The sequence below is a fragment of the Pipistrellus hanaki genome (assembly GCF_964339955.1).
Source record: "Pipistrellus hanaki genome assembly, chromosome: 3".
Classification (NCBI taxonomy): Eukaryota; Metazoa; Chordata; class Mammalia; order Chiroptera; family Vespertilionidae; genus Pipistrellus; species Pipistrellus hanaki.
In genome coordinates, this window is record NC_140505.1 from 5,992,295 (window position 1) to 6,017,079 (window position 24,785).

General features: G+C 48.1%; 2 protein-coding genes across 7 annotated transcripts in view; one reads left to right on the plus strand and one right to left on the minus strand.

Moving 5' to 3' along the window:
- Positions 1-9,299: 9,299 nt before the first annotated feature.
- Positions 9,300-21,180, minus strand: RWDD4 (RWD domain containing 4). Of its 5 annotated transcripts, XM_084877769.1 has the most exons (8): positions 20,863-21,093; positions 18,061-18,141; positions 17,467-17,576; positions 17,233-17,380; positions 15,813-15,930; positions 12,709-12,758; positions 12,538-12,578; positions 9,300-11,874 (listed from the first exon to the last, which is right to left on the minus strand). In XM_084877769.1, the coding sequence occupies exons 1-7, from the start codon at positions 20,884-20,886 to the stop codon at positions 12,546-12,548; spliced, it is 564 nt and encodes a 187-aa protein (XP_084733895.1). In that variant the 5' UTR covers positions 20,887-21,093; the 3' UTR covers positions 9,300-11,874; positions 12,538-12,545. The 5 variants fall into 5 exon arrangements, with proteins under 5 accessions (XP_084733895.1, XP_084733896.1, XP_084733894.1 ...); XM_084877770.1 differs by lacking the exon at positions 12,538-12,578 and having other exon boundaries at positions 20,863-21,180; XM_084877768.1 differs by having other exon boundaries at positions 9,300-12,578; positions 20,863-21,092.
- Positions 21,181-21,248: 68 nt separating this feature from the next.
- Positions 21,249-24,785, plus strand: part of TRAPPC11 (trafficking protein particle complex subunit 11) — a 34,050-nt gene continuing 30,513 nt past the window's right edge. Inside the window, exons 1-2 of one of the 2 annotated variants that reach the window (XM_084877743.1) lie at positions 21,249-21,428; positions 23,038-23,253. In XM_084877743.1, the coding sequence (XP_084733869.1) occupies positions 23,050-23,253 (204 nt within the window). In that variant the 5' untranslated portion in view covers positions 21,249-21,428; positions 23,038-23,049. The remainder of the gene's footprint in view (positions 21,429-23,037; positions 23,254-24,785) is intronic. The other variant, XM_084877744.1, reaches the window with a different exon arrangement.

Genomic DNA, 24,785 nt, shown 5'->3' on the forward strand with positions numbered 1-24,785 from the left:
GATTGATGAAGAAACCGAGGCGGAGAGACACACAAGCAACACGGGCGGGTGGGCGAGTGGACTGTCAGCGAGGGGGCCGCCCTCCCAGAGGCAGGCAGCCTGGGGCCTGCAGCCGCAAACACGGGCGTTAAAGACGGTGCACAGCGTAGAAACAGAGCCTCTGCACAGCATAGGAAGACCTGCACATCCACAGGCCAAGGACGGACAGTCTGGTGGGCGTGTGCGGCACAGACACTGACCGTCCAGGGAAATACACGTGGCGGGTAAGTCCCGGGAACTATGCTCAACCCGCCAGCGGTCAATGCACGCACGCGAGGAGGACGGGGACGGGCCTGTTGTGCTGGGTTAGCAGCCGGCCCTCTGCTGCCTCAGCATGTGGTAAGTGGGCTCCAGCTTGGTAGGGGGGAGCTTGAGGGACAGTTCGAAGGTGGCAATTCTGCAAATGTCACACGCACATGGTCTCTGACTCAGCGACCACCCTCCCCGACCTTCCTACAGAAATGCTGACGTGCCCTGACCAGTTTGGCTCAGTGGACAGAGCATTGGCCTGCAGACTCAAGGGTCCCAGGCTGGATTCCAGTCAAGGGCATGCACCTTGGTTGTGGGCACATCCCTAGTGGGGGGTGTGCAGGAGGCAGCGAAATGACGTTACTCCTTCACCGATGTTTCTCTCTATCCCTCTCCCTTCCTCTCTGTAAAAAAAATCAATAAAATATATTTAAAAAAAAAAGAAATATTGACGCACACGGAAGACGCACGTCCGAGAAGAGAGCACACAACGTGGCTTGCCACAGCTAATCAGCGGGAACAACCGAGAAGGAAGTGGCTTGTGCAAACTCTGCTTAAAGGACGGCTCTAGGGAGAGCCTTCAGATGCACTGTCAGTAAGAAAAGGAACACGCAGGACCATGTGGGTAGGAGGATTGAACCAACTCTATTAAAAATCCACTCGCCTTACGTACTAGCAGGCACACTCAGAGACACACACACACACGTGTGTATATCCATACATAGGGTGACCCATGGAGAAGGTGCATCAGTTAGACATGCTTCCGCTGCAAATACCTGAAACTGGCTGCAGCCAAGAGGCAGTGGGGAGGGCAGTCCAGGCTGGCGCACCGTTCGACCCGCTGGCCCTGGAGTCCGGCTTCCATTCCCACCCGTGGGGCCTCAGCAGCACCGGTGAGGGCCGCCTGCAGCCTCACTTCCGTCTCCCACTACGAGGAAGGGGGTCGAGGCCAAAGCTGTCCCGCCGATCCTCAGGCCGGGAGCGAGCCCAGCCCGCCTGCTGCAGAGGCCGGCTGCACCCAGCTCTCCCCTCTGAGTGCGGCGTCTGGGTGGAGGCGGCCTCTGGGGGTGGGGGTGGAGAGGGGTGAGTTGCACTGATACGGGTTAGACTCAGACTCCGAGAGAAGCCCTGGAACCCACACCCACTCAGCTGCTCCCCGTTCATAGAGCGGGCACGAGCGTGGCCTTGCCAACTGGGACACCAAGTCTGTGTGGGCATCAGGCTGGCCAGGTGCGGTGGCAGCTGCTCACGAGTTCCTCGTCCTCGTTGCCTGGGGCGCCGGCTGCCAGCACCTGCTGACCTTGTGGGAGGGCTCCTGGGAGCACAGCCCCTGTGGCCAGGGCGGGCCTCTGGACCATTCACATTGCTGCCAGGCAACCTAGGTCTTCGACAGCAGACAGCCCGCTTGTCTTTCCACAAGTACAGAGACAATTTCTTTCTTTCTTTTTTTTTTTTTTTTTAAATATATTTTATTGATTTTATACAGAGAGGAAGTGGGAGAGAGAGAGAGTTAGAAACATCGATGAGAGAGTCATCGATCAGCTGCCTCTTGCACACCCCCTACTGGGGATATGCCCGCAACCAAGGTACATGCCCTTGACCGGAATCGAACCCGGGACCTTTCAGTCCCCAAGCCGACGCTCTATCCATTGAGCCAAACCGATCCTGGCAAGAGACAATTTCTAAACAAGGGATACTTCAGTGGAGTTTAGATGGGGGCATGGAAAGGAAGACTCTCATCTCTGCCTCCGTCCCTCCCTGACCGGGAATCGAACCTGAGACACTGGGTGCAGGTGTCGCTCTGGCCAGGGCACTGGCTTCTCTTTAAAGCTCTGGTTCTGTTCCCCCTCCTCCAGGGAGGCAGCAGCTCCCATGGCCGGGCTTCCCTGGTGGGTGGCGTGGCTCTCCTACACCCAGCCTGTCTGGGTCACTTTTCGGACCGCCTGGTGCCTGCTCAGCCGGACTGTCCTTTGACCCCAGGGGAGAGCAGCAGGTCCGACCGGGCAGCCTCCGGGCGGGCGCTCAGCAGCATCTCACATTCCCCACGTCCTCGGGGATGTGATGACTCGAAGGGAGGTGTGATGACGCTGGACCCAGGCCCCTCGGAGGGCCTTGTTCCTGAGCCGTGTGTTTGGGGAGGCAGAGCTGGGTGACAGTTCCCAGCGAGGGGATGTGCCAGGGAGAACGGGCTGCCCTGAACTCCCGCAGGCTTCCCGTGTGTCCCTGCCCCCTCCTGCCCCCTCCCTGCCCCCTCCCGCAGAAGCCGATGCTGTCTGTGACACGCGTCTTCTGGAAGCCGTCAGCCAGAAGCACTTGCTGAAATTAAGACCATCTGTCCCGCTGGCTGAGCGCCAGGCTGCAGGGATCTCCCGAAGAATGCGCACAGAAACTCCTTCCGACCAGGAGGGCCTGTCTGACTCCGGCTTCAGGGGCTGCCAGAAGCCAGGGAGGCTGGAGCCCCTGCCCCCATCCCAGGGTCCAGGCCTCGCAGTGGCGTACAGGCTCCTGGTCCTGCAGGTCCCACTGTGTTAGAATGCGTCCCTTGGATCGGGGAGGGTGCCGGCCGGTCAGGGAGGGTGCCGGCCGGTCAGGGAGGGTGCTGGCCGGTCAGAGAGCACCCTGTCCGGGAAACCGCGGGTTCAGAGGTACCAGGGGACCATTAGCTCGCACCCGGACAGCACTGACCGGGCGGTGAGAGGGGACTGGGAGGAATGGGTCCTGTAAGTGGGAGTGCTGGCCTGTCCATCGCTCAGCACGGCTCAGGCACGAGCAGAAGCAGCGGTGAGCGGGCGGAGAGGGCCAGGAGGTGGACATGGACGGGTGTCACCGCAGGGGGCGCCATAAAGGGCTTTCGTTTTCCTTGTCTGGCAGGAGATGCTGACGGGTGATGTTGGCTGAAGGGCACAAGGGCCGATGGCCACTGAAGAGGCAAGAGAGAAAGGGCACCTGCAGGATCCTCCCGCGAGGGGCGGTGGGTTCGCAGCCCGGGGCTGGGGGCGCAGGAAGGGCCGGGTGGCAGGGGACAGCGGTGAAGGACGAGGCGGGTGGCTGTGAGGGTGGGAAGACAGTTCTTTTAAACAAATGGAGGAGAGAGATGTCATCAGTTTGAGTTTTCATGGAGGCAGGGGCCGTGGAACTGGGATAGGGCTGAGGGCATGGGAGTTTTCATGGGGCTCCGTGGAGGTGCCGGCAGGCTTTTCCTGCTAAAACACTGCCAGGCCGCCTCTCTTCCGATCGCGAATACAATCACTGCGTGTGGGAAAGGGGGAACTGAGGAAGATGGAGAGATTACAAACTGCTGATCCCTGCTGCCCGAGGAGTCACAGTGTGGTGCCAACACGGAGTTCATCTCTGTTCTCAATCACGGACGCGGCCCGGTAAGTGATAAAGTAGGTGTCCAGCCACAAAGCACGGCATGGCAAGAATGACTCCGGGGTAGAAGCTCAGGTGGGAAACAGTGGGATCAGAATGAATTTTGCATTTCTTTCTTCCTTTTTAAAAAAATATATTTTATTGATTTTTTACAGAGAGAAAGGGAGAGGGATACAGAGTTAGAAACATCAATGAAAGAGAAACATTGATCAGCTGCCTCCTGCACACCCCCCACTGGGGATGTGCCCGCAACTAAGGTACATGCCCTTGACCGGAATCGAACCTGGGACCCTTCAATCCATAGGCCAATGCTCTATCCACTGAGCCAAACCAGTTTTGGCAAATCCTGCATTTCTATTAAAGAAACAGGAGGCTTAAATGAAAACACACAATCCTGCCCCTACATTAGAAGATAACTAAAATTTTATTTTATTTTTTAAATATATGTTTTATTGGTTTCAGAGAGGAAGGAAGAGAGAGAGAGAAAGAAACATCAATGATGAGAGAGGATCATTGATCGTCTGCCTCCTGCATGCCCCCTACTGGGGATGAAGCCTGCAACCTGGACATGTGCCCTGATGGGGACTCAAACAAGTGGCAGCCTGGTTCACCGGTCGGCGCTCCACCACTGAGCCACACCCGATGGGCGGCAACTGAAATTTTAAAGCAAGGCTCCACTTGTGGGCAATGAACGCTTGACTTTGTTTCTTGCAGCCTTTCAAACTGAACCCCCTGGGGCCCTGTGAGACAGATGGGTGTCAGGGTAAAGCAACGCGCTCCGGTCGGCTGATGGTTAACATTCACTCCTCCTGACCTCCCTCCAGTGTGGGTCCCATCCAAGCCCTGTTCTGCTGAAACACAAGATTGCTTGATCTGAGTCTCTTGAAACCCAAATAAATGTTGACGCCAAGCAGTGATTTAGGACTTAGAAAAGTGATTTTGTACTGAAAATACAAAACAGAACTCACAGTACATTTTCCAACCCAGCACACACACACACACACACTGGCTCTGGAACAAGCTGAACGTGTTTCAGAAAACAGCAGCTCTGCCAGAGCATATCTTACTGTGCTCTGATCTCTTCCATTCTGTTCCTTCTGTTCATTAGAACAAATGCTGCTGGAAGCACATGGCATTGATTTATAGCCTCTAATGGCTGGGAGCCCATTGGAAAACACAGGGTCAGCCATGTGTTTGCCTTTCTTCCAGTTATTGGTACAGCCAAGACTGTCACCGGGCAAACACTTGATATTGATCTTCAAGGACATCTGATTTGAGAATCAAGGTGACAAAGATGTATATATATATAAAACAGCCTAAGTGACCAGCCTATGATGAGCACTGACCACCAGGGGGCAGATATTCAATGCAGGGGAAACCATAGGCATGGAAACATGGGACAGACTGATGAATCTCAGAGGAAAGCGGGGAGAGCAGGAAGAGATTAAGATCTTATATGCATACTAGAGGCCCTGTGCACGGATTTGTGCTCTGTGGGGTCCCTCGGCCTGGCCTGCTGGGATCAGGCCAAAACCAGCTCTCCAACACCCTCTGTGGGGTCCCGGATTGTGAGAGGGCACAGGCCAGGCCAAGGGACCCCACCAGTGCACAAATCTGTGCACTGAGCCTCCCATATTTATATAAAAAACAACTACCACTTATTGCCTCCTCTGCACCCATGACAGCATTGGGCTCTTCCTAAACATCTTCTCTAATCTTCATAACAACCTTGTAATTCAAGGTACTATCATTCCTTTCAGGGAAGAATCCCTCCTCCCAGTCATACAGAGGAAGCAAGGTGACCGTGCCACAGCTCCAGTCGCTGGAAACACACAGAACCCAGCGGACCCGAGAGAGACACTTTACTACTCTCAGCACAACAGACGACAGTTGCTCAGTGTGACAGATTAACATCCCATGGACTGTGCCCATGACCCCTGCTGGAGGCCTCACATGGCATGCTATATGTTTGCCTACATATCCATACCTATGATAAAGTTTAATTTGTAAGTTAGGCACAGTGAGAGGTTGACAATAACTAATAATATTACAATACATATAATAAAATTACATGCATCTATATATATAAAAGCCTACTACGCAAATTGTCCCCTCTACCTGGAGACAGGGAGTTCAATTGCTCACTGTGATGTGTGCTGACCACCAGGGGGCAGCACAAAATGAAGGAAGACCCTACCTGGCAGCCGGCAGCTGGCAGCCAGGGAAGGGAGACCCTGGCCAGTAGCCGAAAGGCCCTGATCGCTGACCAGGCCTACCTGTGCACAAGTGCTCCAGGCATCTAGTTATAATAATAATAATAATAATAATAATAATAATAATAATAATAATATTACGTCCTAACTGCCCGCTTGCACTTGATAACTGAGGTGGCTCCTGTGTGACTACTGAGCAGAAGCCACAGGTGGATACGCTGGACAAAAGGATGGCCACATCCCAGGTGGGACATAGCGCAATGTGAGATTTCATCACACTACTCAGACTTGATGCAATTTAAGACGTATAAGCTGTGTATAGGGTGCTCCCCAAATGTAGACGGAGTGATCTTTAGAGAAATAGAACAGAGGAGGAAACGGTTTCAACAGTCTTTACTTTTTTACTTATTTTTGTGTTTGAAAAAAAATCATAGGATTGGGTAGATTTGAAAATAGTGATTTTTCAGGAAGACAGCAGTCAAAAGAACGTAGATGTTAATAAAGCGTTTGCTTCCAATGAAACTTCAGTGGGATTACTTTCCCAGGGTACGAGAGTCCACACGCTTGCACGCCCCGTCACAGCTGGTGTGACAGTCATTCAGAATGCCTCCCGCTCCGGGAGAGCCAGCGTTCAGCTCACTTCGCAGTGGGAGTGAAGTCTCAGTCCTCACACACCGAGGCTGCCCGCTGGAAGGCCAGAGTGAGGAACCCTTTCTCCTGGTCTCTTTCTGTGCTCTAGACAGTCCTGCTATTCACCCATTCAAGGTTCACTTCTAAGCGCTTAATTATGAAGCAGAAAAGTTTCCATCAGCGCTTTTCTCCCTACGTTTCCTCCTTTTGTAAGTTGCATTCTCTTTTGTGGATGGAGAAAATTGGGCAGGGATGGATTGTTCCCTAAAATATGGACATTGTGCCAAAACCGGTTTGGCTCAGTGGCTAGAGTGTCAGCCTGCGGACTGAATTCCAGTCAAGGGCATGTACCTTGGTTGTGGGCACATCCCCAGTGGGGGATGTGCAGGAGACAGCTGATGGATGTTTCTCTCTCATCGATGTTTCTGACTCTCCCTCTCCCTTTCTCTCTGTAAAAAGTCAATAAAATATATTAAAAAAATATTGACAGTGTCCCAACAGGCCAAACATCTGTAGGAGCCACAGAAAGGGACATATGACAGATCCGGAAGGCTTCACAGAACGTGCAAGATCACCTACACCTTCCCAGACACCAGCAGCAAAATAGGGAGAGATGGGCAGTCGGAATGTTTCCCGTTTATTCGCTGCCATCTGACGATTATGACCATTTAATTTGGGAACTGGATTTATATAGGAAACCCAGGAAGAAAGTAAGTATTCCTCTAGAAATGGTGGGATAATTGAACTAATTTTATAAGTCTTGGTTCTTATCAGTAAGAAATTAGCTGTTAGAATTATTTCCTCAGGCATAGCTCTTGGATGTTCTCAGTTCTTCAGTAAGCAGCAACTGCCAGGCAAGGACTTTCATCATTACAAGTGTAGTCGTGGAACGATCCCACTCAAAATCAAGTGTTTTGCTCCTCTCCCATTACACTGTGCAGAGTAGCTTTACTGCATTGGTCTTTAGGAAAAAATGCAAAATCAACGATTAATGTTCCTGACACGTTGAACAGCACATGTTGCATTTTTAAAAGATAAGATCATCATATAAAGTCTGCTCCATCTTTCGCATACTCTGACAATGGCTTGTTCAAACCCCCTTTTCACCATTACTCCCTTTAAGAAATCATTTTACATAGTATCCACACGTACACACAATACCCTTCTGGCTTGCAGGATGCACTGGTGTTTTCTGTTCCTCCTCCTCTTCCAATCCACCAAAATGCTGCTGGTCAAGTCCCTCAGTGATCCCGTCACTCAAGGACCACAAACTGCAGCCTGACAAACACCTTTAAAAAATATATATATATTTTTATTGATTTCAGAGAGGAAGGGAGGAGGGACAAACATCGATGAGTGGAAATCATGGATTGGCTGCCTCCTGCATGGCCCTTACCTGGGAATCCAGCCCACAACCCAGGCATGTGCCCTAGTGGGGAACTGAACCGTGACCTCCTGGTTCACAGGTAGACACTCAACCACTGAGTAACACTGGCTGGGCCTGACTCACACTTTAGATCAGTGTTTCCCAAACTTCTCTCATGATGAGAATCACCTGGTGGAGTTGTTAAAATTCAGATTCCTGAATCCCAGCTAAGAAGTGCTAAACTAGAATTTTTGGGAACATATAGGTAAAATTGTATACTTAACTTAGTTTCTTAGTTGGGATTCAGGAATCTGTATTTTAACAACTCCACCAGGTGATTCTCATCATGAGAGAAGTTTGGGAAACACTGCTTTAGATCATACATATATCACTTCCTTGTTATCCATTCTATCACATAATGAAAACATACAAGATCCAGGTGGGACACTTCTGTAGTCGGAGCAGAGCTCTGTGAAGGCTCGACCCACCCAGCTAATCTAAATTGTGGGGCCTGTGAGAAAGGACGCAGGAGGCCAGACATGCTGATGCTATGATCAAAATATGAGCAAGTCCAAACCTGACTTCCTTCCACAGGGATTTATACATTTTGCAAACAATGCTTCATCTGCAGCGTGAATGCGTTTCTTTTTCATTTTGTGAAGTTCTATTTGGTTCTTTCCCAAACCTACTTGATAACTTTAATAGTTCGTTTGTCCTTATTCAATTTCTTCTGAATAATTGAGCACCTGCTCTTGAGGCTCTTAGTCCCCGTTTCTCAGCAGGCTCGCACAGCGCCTGCGTGTGTGCTGCGGGCCATGCCTGTGAGAACAGGCCCCGCACTCTATGGGCGGGGCTTCTTCGGAAGGTGGCTTCTTCCAGAGGGAAATTGTGGTTGTTTGTATGGTGTCAGGGCTCTGCCATGTGATGCCACTTTAAACTGAAATCTGGGCTTGAGGTTTTTGTTTGTTTTCTCAGACGGTCCATACGGGGAGGAATCTGGGCTGAAACTCGAGAGGCACCCCGCTGTAAGCGGTCAGGAGAGCACATGCATGTATACTTACACTTTACCCCTCAGTCAGCCAAGTTCAAGACGGAAACTCTCCTCGGGGGGATGGTGCTCAGCCTCAAGCATGGGGGTGGTGTGTGTGTGACCCCTCCCCCAGACTAACCCGGGACTTCACCCGCCGCCTCTGGGCCCCTGAAGCTTGAAAACAGTAAGTTGTCCTTAACCTCAAGGGTCCAGCAGCTTTCATGTAATGTTTTAGACCGGTACTCCTTACCTTCTCGTCAGCTCATTCAAAAAACATTTTTTAATCCAACGGCTAGAACAGTTTCTAGGAGGAGGGTACACTTTGCACTCTAAGACTACGCACGTTTACAAAATCAACAATTCTCCCTCACGTCATTTGAAATAAAACATAGAAAAACCATTGTGGGTAGTCCAGGTTTTATTGCTTATTAATTATGCCATTCTATACAATTTTAAGTAAACAGTTTGAGAAAATATACTGGGAGTGTTGAACAGTGATGGCACTATTGATAAATGTTCAAGTGTCACATAAGGTAGTAAGAGGCACCAGTGCCACCATCGCCTCCCAGAATTTGTACATTTCATATATATAAAAAAAAGTAAAAATAGTTCATTGGTATTTTACTAGCATTATTCTTTGTAATCTATGAACCGTGATAAGCTTGAACAGTTTCAGACTCTTCAGAGCAAAACAAAGGCTTTTCTTTCACTAGCAGATGCAGTAGCTTCTTTAAAAACAACAGACAAATCAACACAGCAAAAAAGTACAGACACAACTCTAAAACGAAGTCGGCATATTTCAGTGGCCCTGAATTTTAATGTTTCTCTCTGTCATATTATCTATTTATATATAAAAGCCTAATATACAAATTGTCCCTTTGGGAGTTCGAATGCTCACTAGGACATGTGCTAACCACCAGGAGGCGATGTGGAACATGGCAGGGAGGTGGTGCTGGCAGTGGGTGGCAGTGGAGGCTCTGCCGACCCCCATGGGCCCTGACAAGAGCAGCGCCGTGGCGGGATGGTGGAGCAGGTGATCCGGTAGCACCAGGCCAAGGCGGGTGCGAGCAGAGGCCCAACTGCCTCGCTGATCACCCCCCTGATGGCAGCCGGCAGCAGCAGGCAGAGGGGGGAGTCCGACCCCGACCAATCACCCGCAGATGGTGACCAGGAGTGGCCACAGGGGGCGGTGCTGAGGGAGCCGGACAGGGAGCCTGGCCCTGATTGATCGCCCCACAGGCGGGATGGTGGAGCAGGTGAGGGGACGGTGTAAGGACAAGGTGGGGTACCAGGTGGGGCTGTGGAGCTGTGAGGCTGAGGGCGCGAGCTGAGACCCCATTCCCACAGGACACCCTGAGGGACCCCACCTGTGCAGGAACTCATGCACCAGACCTCTAGTTCCAAGAAATAAAATGCTACTCTGCTTTTAAAAATGAGATTAAATGTCTTTACCATAATTATGATTACGTCATAATTTAAATGACTTAACTAAAGATAGTGTTGGCTCAGTCAAAACCATGAACACAACTCAGACTGCTCTTATGCTAAAGATACTTTAGAAAACCCCAATTGTTCCTTAAACGCAGACCCACACAGCACAGTGCAGCCGAGGAATCAGCAATGTCCCTTTGGGACCCCCGCAGCAGCAGCCCTACGTATTTTTAAAGCTGGGAGCAGAAACAGAATCACTGTGAAATGCACAAAGGCATCACTACACCCCTGGCAAAACTGCACTAACGGTTTCCTCTATTAATGATTAAAAAGCAATCAAGCATGTACCACAGTTCAGCGTTTGAAACACTTCTATTATTACAATGATGCTCAGGGAGAGAAATGCATTTGAATACTTGGAACAAAACATGAAACGTAGTTTTATGCTAAGTTATTTACAAGACCTCCGTTACCAAACAACGAAAGATATACGATAGCACGTAAACAGGAATTTATTAGGACCACTGGCTCCACCAATACAAAAATTAAATATTAAGGCATCTTGTACTCCCATGTTGGTAGTGCAGTGAAGAGAAATGTTTAAATAGGAACCAGCAAGTCTGTTCAGATGCTGTCTGATATATTGGATCCGTTTTTATAGTCTCCTCTTCCACACACCACGGAAAGCTCTCATGATCAAACATCATGACCCACACCAAGAGAGAAGCATAAACCATATTCACTTATTAAAGGGAAGCAGTTCACCCTGGGGTGGGGGTGGGGAGGCATTACAAAGAATATTATGTGTAAAGCTCAAATACCAGGATTTAAGTTTCTTTGAAGCAATTTATGCCTCAGTAATTGATGAGAAGCCTAGCCAAAACCGATTAGGCTCAGTGGATAGAGCGTCAGCCTATGGACTGAAAGGTCCCAGGTTCGATTTCGGTCAAGGGCATGCACCTTGGTTGCAGGCACATCCCCAGTAGGGGGTGTGCAGGAGGCAGCTGATCAATGTCTCTCTCATCGATGTTTCTAACTCTCCATCCCTCTCTCTTCCTCTCTGTGAAAAATTAATAAAATATATTTTTTTTAAAAAAAGATGAGAAGTCTATGAATCTGTATCATACTTTGGAATAATTGTTCACTCAGTACTCTATTCCCTGGGACAGGAGTTTTAGAAAAGTCTTTTAAAAAAATGGTTACATCCACTAGAATAAGATCACATAAGTTAACACTGATTATTTATCATTCCCCTTATTCCACTGACAAAGCTCAAAAGGCTTCCAAAGTATATTAAACAGTAACATTTCACCTTTTATTAAGGCAAGTTTGTGAAAATAATTTAATACAACCAAATTTCTTCAGGAAATTTCAGCTTAGAACATTTTTATGTAAGAAACATACAAAAAATGGTTTTATAAAAAGCCACCTCAATACCAGAAGAGAGTGACAAAAGTTTGAACCCAGTGTACTTTTTAAGGATGCTCTTCCCTTGTTTCCAATTCCAAGTGCTAGTCATCATCTTTAGTGCCACTTTTGCTTAACTATGGAAAAAGATAAAAGAAATATTCAACAAGTTTAAATTACTATATTGAGTTATTTCCACTTCATAGCAGAGGTAAACATTTATAGCTTCTGGAACCAGAGTCGGCAAGGTTTGGGAGGGTAAACCACTTCCAGCTTCCACCCCTATTGTTGTACTAGAAACACAGAGATTATTTTATACAGTTTTTATGGAAAGGGCATCCCACTGCCCAAACAGCTGACTTTAACATAAACTGTAAGAATATACCCATGAGATCCTCACTAAAATGCTAGCCTTTAACTCTCCTTAGATCACATTAGTTACTTCTGACAGGACTGGCACTAAGCAGCATGCAAAACTCACTTCATGAAGTTCTACAAAGAGAATGAACTTACTGTGTTAGGTATCAGTTGAGTATATTTGAAGCTACAATTTGTGCAAGAAAAATACTGAAGAGTAGTTGGCAGAAAATCTCAAAATGGAAGTAAACAATTTAAAACAACAAAAACGGAAACTCTTTCTTGGTAACGATGGGAAACTACAACTAGGGTCTGACCTAACTAAAATGCTTAGTTCCTCCTAAGAAATCAAAGCATTTCTCCCCGGTACCTGTTTCCTCAGTTTCCATACCATCACTAACTTAGAGTCACAGTTAAGCATGCCCATTCTACGGTGTACTTACATCAACAGTCACCCCTCACTGCAGCTATAAATACTTACATGCTGAGTGTGGAGGAGGAAACGGACGTCCAGGGGAAGCCAGCGGCGGAGGGGAGAAAATGGGAGATAAAGCGTCAGTAATCGATGGCAATGCCATGAGGACGTGTGAAGACTGGAATTAAGTATTGTGTACCTTCACCACATCCACCCAGTTCCAGCCTCGAGGAAGCTCTCCTTTGTGATCTGGAGGAGAAAACACAGGAACGTTATTTTTAAGACCAGTCGGTAATATTCGAATACATAAGATCTGTATGCCATTCTGCACAGCAGATAAAATCTAAGTCACATAACACCACGTGACAGACAGACATTATCACCATGCCTGCACACACTGCTCTCCTGGGCACACTTGCCAAGTGTTTCAGGGGTGTCCTCTGACGGTCCCCTGATTCATTCTAGACCAAACCTGGTGTCCAGGAAAATACGGAGTTGAGCTTCGAATGCCGGGAAGAGAAACCCAGCCACTTGCTGGCTTCACGTGCGTGCACAAAGCACTGCTGCGTTCAGGGGCTGCTTATCTCAGTGAGAAGCTGTATGCTCACTGTTCCCTGCGCTCATGCTCCCCTCTAGGAAGCTAGCCCGAGACAAGGGGCCTTACATACAAACGTTCGCTCAAGATGAAGAGGAGGCCTGGTCAACTTATCCACTCCTGAGTTCTGATAAAACAGTCATCATTAATCTGACATTTTTTAAACAGGGCTTTCATCTGTTGGGAGTGCTTACAAGCAAGCTGGACTTTTATATAAGAATTTATAAAGTAAAACAATTTCATTCCTTTAATAGAATATTCAAATTTAAAGAACAGTTTAATAAATACACTTAAATATTTTCTATTTAAAATAGCATATGTATTTGAAACAAGTATATTAATTTTATAGCAAGGGAAACGGAAACCAACTCTTTGATTATTATTATTTGTAAAATATATTTTATTGATTTTTTACAGAGAGGAAGGGAGGGGGATACAGTCAGAAACACTGATGAGAAACATCGATCAGCCGCCTCCTGCACACGCCCAACTGAGGATGTGCCTGCAACCAAGGCACATGCCCTTGACTGGATTCGAACTTGGGACCTTTCAGTCTGCAGGCTGATGCTCTATCCACTGAGCCAAACCGGTTTCAGCTCTTTGATTATTATAGGAGAGAAGCAGTATTATGGAGCTCAATTTTAGATGCTAAAGGTTCTTTTCTCCTTCTTGCCAAGAAGAGTCTTACCCCCCGATTCCTGGTTAGGAGGGGATGGAGGTAGATCACCAGCCTTGGGAACCCAAACTTACTCAGAGTGCCAGCCATGGCTGTCCCATTGCAGCTCTGTTTAGAATGCGAGTCCCTATTTGGAAAGTCACAAGCCCCTATGCTGTAATCACAGGAAGATAATGGCTCTGAGGTGGGCACCATCAAGGAGATGGAGGTAGGGGGACAGTAATAAAAGGGAATGACCAGCCGAAACTGGTTTGGCTCAATGGATAGAGCGTCGGCTTGGGGACTGAAGGGTCCTGGGTTCAATTCCGGTCAGGGGCATGTACCTTGGTTGCGGGCATATCCCCGGTAGGGGGTATGCAAGAGGCAGCTGATCGATGACTCTCATTGATGTTTCTAACTCTCTCTCTCTCTCCCTTCCTCTCTGTACAAAATCAATAAAATATATTTTAAAAATAAATAAATAAATAAATAAAATAAAAGGGAATGACCAGAGGTCATCATGTAGGAAAGCAACAGGTAATGAACTGACACAGATGCTAAACATTCCAAAAAGCGATGAACCCAAACTCTAGAAAACAGGCTGCTTTAGTTGATGCTGCTTTCATGCTGCTTTGACTTTGGAATAATGGATCCCCAGACTTTATTTCACAAACCGTTATAATTTCAAGCATGTATTTTGAGGTTCAATACAGACTGCTATCTTTTTATTCTTCCACAGGCATTAAACAAAACATAGATAACCAGAAAACTACCAGCACTATATTTTAAAAAGGGCACTATTTTAAACTTTACCACCAAAGTAAGAGGATCAGTTCTTCTCAATAAAGAGCAGCTTGTAACCTTGCACCAATCACACACACACACACACACACACACAGACGTATATATATGCACACGTATATAAACGCCTACGGGCACACATGGTGATATCACTTTAACCAGGAAAAGGGTTACGGATTGATATAGTTTGCCAATTTTCAGATTAAATAAGAAAAGGGGTAAAACATTATTGCTGATATAAGCTGGGGCTTATAATACCCTTTTAAAGGTTCACCCAAAATGACTCTGGTTTAAGACACAGAATTCCACCTTTTTGTTGCTGTTGTTAATCCTCACCCAAGGACATTTTTCCATTGATTTTTTTTAGAGAGTGGAAGGGGAGGGACAGAGAGAAACATCCATGTGAGAGAGACACATCAGTTGGCTGCCTCCCGCACGGACCCCAACTGGAGCTGGGTATCGAGCCTGCAAGACTCTTCAGTCTGGGAGCCGAAGCTCTATCCACTGAGCCAAACCAGGCAGGGCAGGAATTCCAGTCTTAAGTTTCGTTGCTGTTGTATAAGTAAGTCAATTATAGAGAAAAACATTAGAATATTTATTGTATTGTGCTAAGATCAAATGGTGTACCAGACTTCATTTCATATGAAAGCTCTATTTCAAGAAGTTTTCAGTAATACACATATCTGCCATGGAGGTAAACAAACATGAAAATCCCACACATGACAGAGAGGGTACAAGTAGGACACACACCTGTATGATATTCTTTTTTTTTTTTTTTTTTAACATGTTTTTATTGGTTTCAGAGAGGAAGGGAGGAGAGATAGAAACATCAATGCTGCCAGAGAATCATTGATCAGCTGACACCTGCCTGCCCCCTATTGAGGATTGAGCCCACAACCCAGGCACGTGCCCTGACCAGAATTCAACCCGGGACCTTTCAGTCCACAGGCTGACGCTCTATCACTGAGCCAAACCAGGTAGGATCCTGTATGCTATTCTAATGCTCCTGAAAGTCAGGACTGATTTAGGTACTTTGCTGCTCATCTACCTTCTGCTCACGTTTCTTTCTTGTGGTGAAGGAGAAAGTATTTTCAATACATGTCTGTGCCCTGACCCAGCCTCTGAGCCAACTGTCCCCAGAATAAACAGTGGAGACTAATCCTCTAAATGGAAACCTAGTTATTAAGCACCCACCGAGCAATAAAAAGCAACACATTTCTCAGTGTTATAAAAGGAAAAAACAAACACGAACCTGTTTTATCTGCCAGCTTGCGTTTCTGGGCTTTTGTAAGCTGTTCCTTCTTTTCTTTTTTCTTACTGGATGGAGCTACATTAGCAGTTTCAACTGAGAGGATATTGCTTATGGATGTCTAGGGGGGAAAAAATAATTCTTTAGACCCATGTCTTAAAGCTTACTGAATTACACAAAATATGGCTACACCCTGAAATGGGTTGATAATTTTTAGACTTGTGAAATAAAAGAACCCTCCCCTGTTATATTTGTTTATTAGTACAGGTGAACTTAGCGACTGGATGCACTGGAATGCGCACTGACGGGCACAATACTAGTGCAACTGTTGCAACCAGGCCCCTCAGCAAGGAGACCTGACGCCAGCATGATGCAGAAGCTCTGAAGTTCCAAGGTAACTTTACAGTTTAATTTGCTATTATTTGGAAATTTAAATAAGTCTTTAGCAGATTTACAGTTGTGAGTACGTGAAAGTTTATTCTTGTATTATCATTTATTAATTAGTTATTTATTTGAATTGCAACTGTAAATCTACTTTTGCCCACCACTGGATTTCAGTTCATGCAGCCAGAGATTATGAGGCAAAATTGCTCAAAATTTTAATTCGTTGCAGGCATTGCAACGAATGTTGTACATTCACAGTCATTTACTACAGTTTCATCAGGTGGATGCGGCCATAACTGCCATCTTACAGATGAAGAAACTGAGCCACCCAGTAAGCGGTGCAGTGAGGGTCTGAACCCATGTGGTCTGCCCCCATCCTCGATTTGAGCTCCCACCCTCACTGCTTCTCCAGCTGCCTCCCAGGGTCCTGTGCTCTGCTGGCCTGTGGAAACCGGAATTGCTCAAGTATGGGATGTGGCCTTTGCTGTCCGTGTACAGCTGGGTTCATAGACAAAACTCAGCACTGACCATCAACATGTTTTAGTGCAGGTAGTGGTGCAGAGGGGCTAATACGAGATGCTCATGGTCATCAAAGAGGCTTCTTCTCTAAAATAATCCTAGAAAAAAATGTATACTTTTTCCATTTAATAGCGTCTCTGTAAATGGCCATACCTTCAAATTGAGCTGTGGCAAGACCACTTACAATGAAATAATCCCCATTAAAAATGTCATACATATTTTAGCTCAACATAAGAAATCCCCTTTCTGAGTTTTATGAGGAAATAAACTTGAAAATATGAATTCTACAATATCAGCACATGAAGTAGTCTAGTCTTATAGGAATGGTAAAATATGGAGAATAACATTTTTAAAGTTACATAAAAGCTAAGAAATCTAAAATTCATTGTTCTTATTTAACTCAGATGTAACTCACTTTAAACTAACAATCTCCAATTAAAAAAATAACTAGCTCAAATTAATTACTAACACTGAAATCGAAACAATAAGAACATCTGGCAAAAGCAAACGGCACACTCACCGCCGAGTTCACGGGATGGTGATTCTCCATGAACTGCTCCTTGTTGTCCTTGGCATACTCGAACAGCGTGTAGGTCATGGCGGTGCCCAGGTTGGCTTCCACGGCCTCCTGTAACTTGGCTAGTATGCTCTCCTTTATGGCTGAGGATCTGGAGTGACAAGAAATATATTGCTAGCGGAAAAGCAAGAGTGTAAAACCCCATGAAAAACCCCATGAAAATAAAACACTGCTCACATGGTGTTGTTAAAGAAAGCGTTCATGGAGATGATTGGGGGGGTCTGCGGGTATGTCTCCGTCCAGGTCACCTCGATGAGGAAGGCTTTGGGATCACCGCTTTCACCTATCTGAAGAAAAGGGAAATCTCAGGCTTGTAAAAAGTAATACAAGACAGAATATTTAATTATGATCTTTAGAATGAATCCTTTCCAATGCTCATGGTCAGGTCAGTGGTTAGAGCATCAGCCTGCACACCAAAGGTCATGGGTTCGATTCCCGGTAAAAGGCATGTATCTGAGCTGTAGGTTTGACACCTTCCTTTGCGCGCACCCCCCCCCCCCCCATTAGGGAGCATGTGGGAGGCACCAGATGCCTCTCTTTCAGCCCCTCTCTTCCACTTTCTCTAAAAATCAATGGAAAAATACTCAGGTCAGGCTTTACCTAAGTAAACAAACAAATAAATAATTGATGTCATGGCGACGTGTCTTCATTTAAATGCTTCAGGAAATCCAAACACATAATAAACCCAAACCACTAAATTTAAAAACAAAATCAGCATTTATTAGTCTTCTCCAGAAAGCACTTAATGCTCCTGCTTATGTCAGCACTTACCCTATATTGAAATGAAACTGGACTTAATTCCCGGAAACTTTCATCTCCTTCGTATATAGAGCGTAATGCTTCCAGTTCCATCTGAAAAAAATGCCAGTGCATTTTGTTTAGTGCTATAAATGGGCTAGAAGTAGGGGTCTGATTCAAGCCCACTCAACTACGTAACAGTTGACGAACATAGCTTAGATGTTTATAACATACAGGGACATACCAACACAGTACGATAATGCTGATACTAATACTTCAAAACCATGTGCCAGGCACTGCAAAGCGTTTTACAGTGTATTACCGTATCTCCCTAGATTCTCACATCGGTCCTGGGAAGAAAATCTCACTATCTGCCCCTTCCAAACAGGGGAGATAAGATTAGGATTAAAGCAACCCCAGAGCACATGCCCTTCATCACTCTGCCGACAAGTAGGCTGGACAGAAAGAGTGTAAAAAAACACTACTTACACATCTTGTACTTGTAACCCTTCCCACAGAATGATACAAAACTGGTAAGAACACTTAGAGACAGGAAAAGGAACTGGGAAACAATGGTAGTTAGAAAAAGGTTGACAAGGACCGACCCAAGATGGGAGAAAGGATAGTAAGAGTGAGGAAGACCCTGCCTGGAGATATGTCTCAGAGGAGAAGACCGGCTGCTGTTGTGATCGCTGGGGAACACTCGAGAAGAGAAGCCAGGAGAGGCTGCACTTGGATACATATTTCAGTTTAAAAAACCACGTCATGAATTCCACAAACTAAAGATGGGCAGATCTGATCTATGTGGACAACCTTTTCAAACAGATTATTAAAGAAAGCATGAGAGTAAGTAGGAGTTCCTAAGACCTAGCAGGCACGAGAGAAACAGCATCTATGCCAACAGCCCTCTCAGAGAGCGTCCCTCATTACAGGAAGGGCCCATGATTTCTCTTGTTACTGTTACAGAAATGCAAACTGGACTCAAGAACAACCGAGCAGTACCCTGGCCCGGGCGGCTCTGCTGGCTGGAGCACCGTCCCGGACACCACAGGCGGTGGTGGGCTCCATGGCCAGGTTTCAGGTTTGTGCCCAGTCAGGGCGCAAGTGGAAAGCAGCCAATCAATGTTTCTCACATTGATGTTTCTTTCTCTCTCTCTCCCTCCCCACTTTTTCTCCCTAAATATCAATAATAATAATAATAAAAAACAAAAAATAACTAAGATTAGATTGGAACTCAAAATATCGTGCTACTCCGTGGGTCGCTAATCCTTTCCTGCCTTTTCATTATCGACCTGGAAAGGCACGACAGCAGAAGGCAGGCTTGCCGACTTTGTGGATGACAATTTGATGGGATAGTGCAGTGGTCCGCAAACTGCGGCTCTCGAGCCACATGCGGCTCTCTGGCCCCTTGAGTGTGGCTCTTCCACAAAATACCACGTGTGTGGGAGTATTCAAAATAGATCCGCCCAGGCCAAAAACCGACTTCTGCGTGCGCACCCGCATGTGGTATGTTGTGGAAGAGCCACACTCAAGGGGCCAAAGAACCACATGTGGCTAGCGAGCCGTAGTCTGCCGACCCCTGGGGTAGTGAATCACGCTGGTAGCAGAACGAAAATTCACACAGTCCTTGCCAAACCACCTCACCGGATGACACCTGAGAGGCTAAAGTCCTCGGATACCTAAACACACAAGCAGAGGGCGAAAGGCCAACTGCTTTGCATAAAGTGCCTAAAGGGCTTAGCGGCCAGTAAGTCTGACTGTGGAGAACGGTGATGCCACCCTTTTAAAATAGGACGCAGAAACACACGAACCCAGGAGGATTTCAAAAACTGGTCACCGAGCCCTGGCCGGTTTGGCTCAGTGGATGGAGAGGCAGCCTGCGGACTGAAGGGTCGCAGGTTCGATCCCGGTCAAGGGCATGTACCTTGGTTGCCGGCACATCCCCAGTGGGGGGTGTGCAGGAGGCAGCTGGTCGATGTTTCTAACTCTCTCCCTTCCTCTCTGTAAAAAAATCAATTAAAAATATATTAAAAAAAAAAATATATATATATATAGCCGAAGCCGGTTTGGCTCAGTGGATGGAGCGTCGGCCTGCGGACTGAGGGGTCCCAGGTTCGATTCCAGTCAAGGGCATGCACCTTGGTTTCGGGCACATCCCTGGTAGGGGGTGTGCAGGAGGCAACCGATTGATGTTTCTCTCTCATCGATGTTTCTAGCTCTCTATCCCTCTATCTTCCTCTCTGTAAAAAGTCAATAAAGTATGCTAAAATATACTATTTAAAAGAAAAAGAAAAAGAAAAAGAAACTCCGATCACAGTGCTGCCTGTGCCCCATGGGCCGATCGCTCATGCCTTCGCAGACCTGCGCCTCGCCCGTCCCCATCACACCGCCAGGCCCCCTCCACCCCCGATGGCACCCAGCACCCCTCCCACGTGACGTGTGCTCATCGACGGCCATCAGACGGACAGGACATCCCACCGAAGGTCACGGCCAGAGCCCGCGGACCCCGCGCCACGTTGTCCTCCGTCGGAGATTTAACCCGATTACCCTCCCGCCGATGCCACATCCGAAGGCGATCCGACCCCATCGGGCACGGATCCGTGGACACGCGTCCCACACGCGGGCCGAGTCCACCGGGTGGCGGACCGAGGACACGCGATCCCGCCGCTCAGGCGTCGGGGCGGCCCGGGGCCGACCGGACCGAGCACGGCGGGGCGCGGGGCGGCCGCCGGAGGGGCGAGGGCGGGCACGTGCGGGGCCGCCGTCCGGGCGCGGAGAGGCGGACACCCTCCCTCGAGCCGGGCAGCGGGGAGAGGGCGTGCGGGGCGGACTCACCTCCTGGTCCTCGTTGGCGCTCATCGCGACCGCGAAGAGCACCGCGAGCGGCGGCCCCTCGGCCGCGGGAGGCGCACCCTCGGCGCCGCGGACGGCGGTCACGGCACCCGCGGCCCTGGGGCAGCGGGGAGCCGCCCGCGGGAGGGCTGAGGGCGCGGAGCCCGAGGCCGTGGCAGGCGGGGCGCCGGGGCGTGTGGACGGAGACGGCCGTGCCCCGAGGCCGAGGCCCCGCCCCCTCTTCCGCCCGCTCCTCCTATTGGCTCCGCCTCGCTCCGTCCGGCTCCTGCTGCCGTAGGACACGGAGCGTCTTCCCTACGTCGTGTGGAGCGGCGTCAAGCTCCCGAGCAGCGATTGGCGCAGAGCGCTGTCACTCAGGCCCAGGAAGCGCTTCCTGGGCATGCGCAGGCGGGCGGAGGGAAGTCCTGCTCGCTGGACCCGGCTGTGAGGCGGCGGCGGCTGCAGGACCCGGCCTGGCTGCCTCGGGCACCCCCGCCGGCTTCCCCTCGGCCTCCCCGGCTGGAGGCGACCGGCCACCGGCTGCAGCCGGCCCCGTGCACGCGGCCTGGGTGAGTCCGGGCCGGAGACCCGCGGGCCAGGCGACACCGCCTCGGGAGAGCGTTGGCTCTGCCTGCGGGGGTGAGGGGCCTGCGTTTTGTAGCGGCGCCGGCGGGTGCAATGCCGGCATCTCTCCTTTAGCCCCTGTGCACCTGTTTCCAGGGCCTCCCGGTGTTAGGGGGCTGGGGAGGAGGGTAGAATCTGCTTTTAGGGCTCCAGCGTCGTTTCTCTGCCTTTCCTGAATTCTGTGATCCTGGGACGGTTCCTTTTTCTGAAAGCAGATGTTGGTTCACATCCTCAACATCAGCTTTTTATTTTTCTTCCTGCCCCCTCCCCCCAATCATCCCTGCCTCAAACTGTCGTTCCTATTTTGGTCATTTTGTAGTAGAGCTTCTCTGAATCTTATCCTCATTCGCCTTGCCCTACACCCTGAACCTCCATTCATTAAATAGTGACCACATACATTTATCTTCCACTCCGAGCAGGTCGCCTTCCTTTGTATTGTACCGTCCTTCTTCCCAAGAGTCTTCCATATGATCGTGCATGCCAGCTTCCAGATTATTCCCTTGCACTACGTGGTTCCCGGCCCGGGGTGTTATTCCTTCTGCGCCTCCGTCCACGCCCTTGGCTTCTTCTAGGAGCGGCTGTCAGCGAGGCCCATGCACCTCTGTACCTGTCCTTGGCCGCCCCATTCCTTTGCTGCAGAATAAGCGTGTCCCATTTCAGGTGCCAAAGCTTTTAGGATAGAATGTGCAAGAATTTCAGATGCAATTTTCATTACCGGGGACAGAATTATTACAATGATTCAGAGCTGCACTGCCCAGTATAGTAGCCAGTAGCCAGATGTGGCTGCTGAACAATTTGAAATAGACTAGACCAATTTGAGATGTGCTTTCAGTGTACAGTACACACCAGATTTTGAAAACTTAGTACAAAAAAGGACAATATCTTGATAATAATTTTTATATTAATTTTGAAAGGATATTATTTTGGATATATTGGTTAGATAGAATATCATTAAAATTAATTCCACCTATTTGTATTTTCTTGTGTGACCGCTAGAGCAGACATATAGCTACACAGTAGGGTTGATTGAATCTGCTGATGTGGTATCCGAGATATGGAGGATTGACTAGATGATTAGCATATTATTTTAATATCTCAGGAGTTCAGAAATTAGATGTTAGCAATTACAGGGAAATTAGAGATAATTACAGTTTTTGTATAGCTATGTCAATAATTATTTTTCTTTATAGCTGAAGTAGGTCATGAGACCTTTTAATTGGATGGCGTTCTGCTTTCTTGCTCTGCTCTTTCCAAAGTTCTGTGTGCATTTTGAGATGTTACTGAAAATACTGATTAGTCTTGAAGTTGACTACCTTTGTAATATGGAAGATTTAAAAAAAAAATACAATACCAATAGTTACCAAATTTCAATAGGTCAATTTAGGAATTACAGTTTTGAAAAACTTTTGATTTCTTTTGTATTTGCAGACACTTCAGAGTCTTTTGCCTTTTTGTAATGTTTTCTAAATGGTGGAGATTCACATGTTAGAAATGGATTTGGGCTTTTAAGAAATGAGTTACGAATGTATCAATATTTGTATTTAAAATTTTCAGGACTCCGTGAACATGGGTCCCACACAGTGGGACTTCCCTGTGGAATTATGCTGTCGGCCGATGGCCTTTGTCACTCTCACCGGCCTGGATGTGGTGTACAACGCCGTCCATCGAGCCGTCTGGGATGCTTTCTGTGCCAATCGGAGGGCTGATCGGGTACCGATCTCTTTCAAGGTGCTCCCTGGTGACCATGAGTATCCGAAATGCAGACCCAAGGTAACGGCATTGTGATTGCAGGGGCTGTCCTCCCTCTCTCCCTCTGTATGTGTGTGTATGTCTTCTTTGTTCCTGTTGTCTGAGCTCGGAAACCCCTGAGTTTATTAAGGGGCTGGTTACAGTGATGGGTATAGAAAACCCTGGGCTTTGTCAAGTCTGTAATACACTACAGGTACCCTATATAATGAGAGAGGAATATGCTAATTATCTGTTATACAGTGAGGCTTAATGACCGACCGCATAAGGACCAGATCACAGATCTGCAGGAGGGTGGGGCAGTGAACTACAAGCAGGTGGCGATGGAGAGCTACAGGAGGGGGCAGGGCAACAAGCTATGAGCGGGGTGGGGGCATATAGAGGGTGGCACAGGAGGCGGCAGCGAGCTACTGGTGCACGGATTCCTGCACAGGACTACTAGCGTTTAATAATAGTTATTTTTTTAAACCCAGCAGAATAATTACTTTATAACTATTAAGATTTTTATTCAATGAGCCTAGTTTTTCCTTTAAAAAAAAACAAAACACAACAAAACAAACAAATCTCCATAAAGGCCTCCCTATTTAGAAAGGTTTCTCATTCTCTGTTCACCATTACCAGCATCCATGGTCTTCACAGTTTACAAGTAAAGCGAAATGCCATCGTGGCAATATGTTTTGAAACAAATGAAGCTATGTTGGGTTTCAGATAACAGTTTATTTGAGCAGCTTTTTACAAGAGCAGAAACTTGACACGGTGAGGAATCTAAGTCACATTTACGTGGAAAAGGGCTGTATGCTTCCAGGGTATTTGAGAGCCTTAATATCATTAGGAACTCTTGAGTTTGTTCATTCTTTAACTGAAAATTGCCACAGCTTTGAGGTTGAGATCCTACCTCTAGTGCTTTCTAGCTCTCATTTGGTCTCTGTAAGCTGGAATTTCCTCATCTTATTAACAACTAGAGGCCCTGTGCAAGACATTCATGCATGGGGGTTAGGGGAGAGGTGTCCTTCAGCCCCGCCGGCACCCTCTTGCAGTCCGGGACCCCTGGGGTAGGGTCCCTAGGCCTGGCCAGCCATCAGGGCCTATTGGGGCGTTGCTACCCCCGGCTGCCAGCAGCTGGCCCCGCCCCCGCTGCTGCTTGCCATCTGGGTGGGCGCTGCTCCCCTCCTCCCCTGCCACCGGTTGCCTCCTTCTGCGGGAATGGGGTGCTTGGCTGGCTGGGCCTTCCTCTGCGGGGTGATCACTGGCCAGCCCTGCACTCCTGCCACAGTGTCACTGGCCAGTGGCCTGGACCTCCCTCTATGATTTGATTGATCTGGTGGGGCCCCCAGATTGGTCGTCCCACCGGCTGGTGGCCTGGATCTCCCTCTTTGTGGCGATCGATTGGGAGCCCCCCCATCAATTGCCCTTCAGAGGGTGGCCTGGGCCTCTCTGTGGGGGGCGATTGTGGGGCAATGGCGAGGGCCCCCTACGAATTGCATCACACCCGCCTTGGCTGGCCTGGCACCAGTGCATGTCATAGCGTGGTCGTCCGGAAGGTCATCAGGACGGTG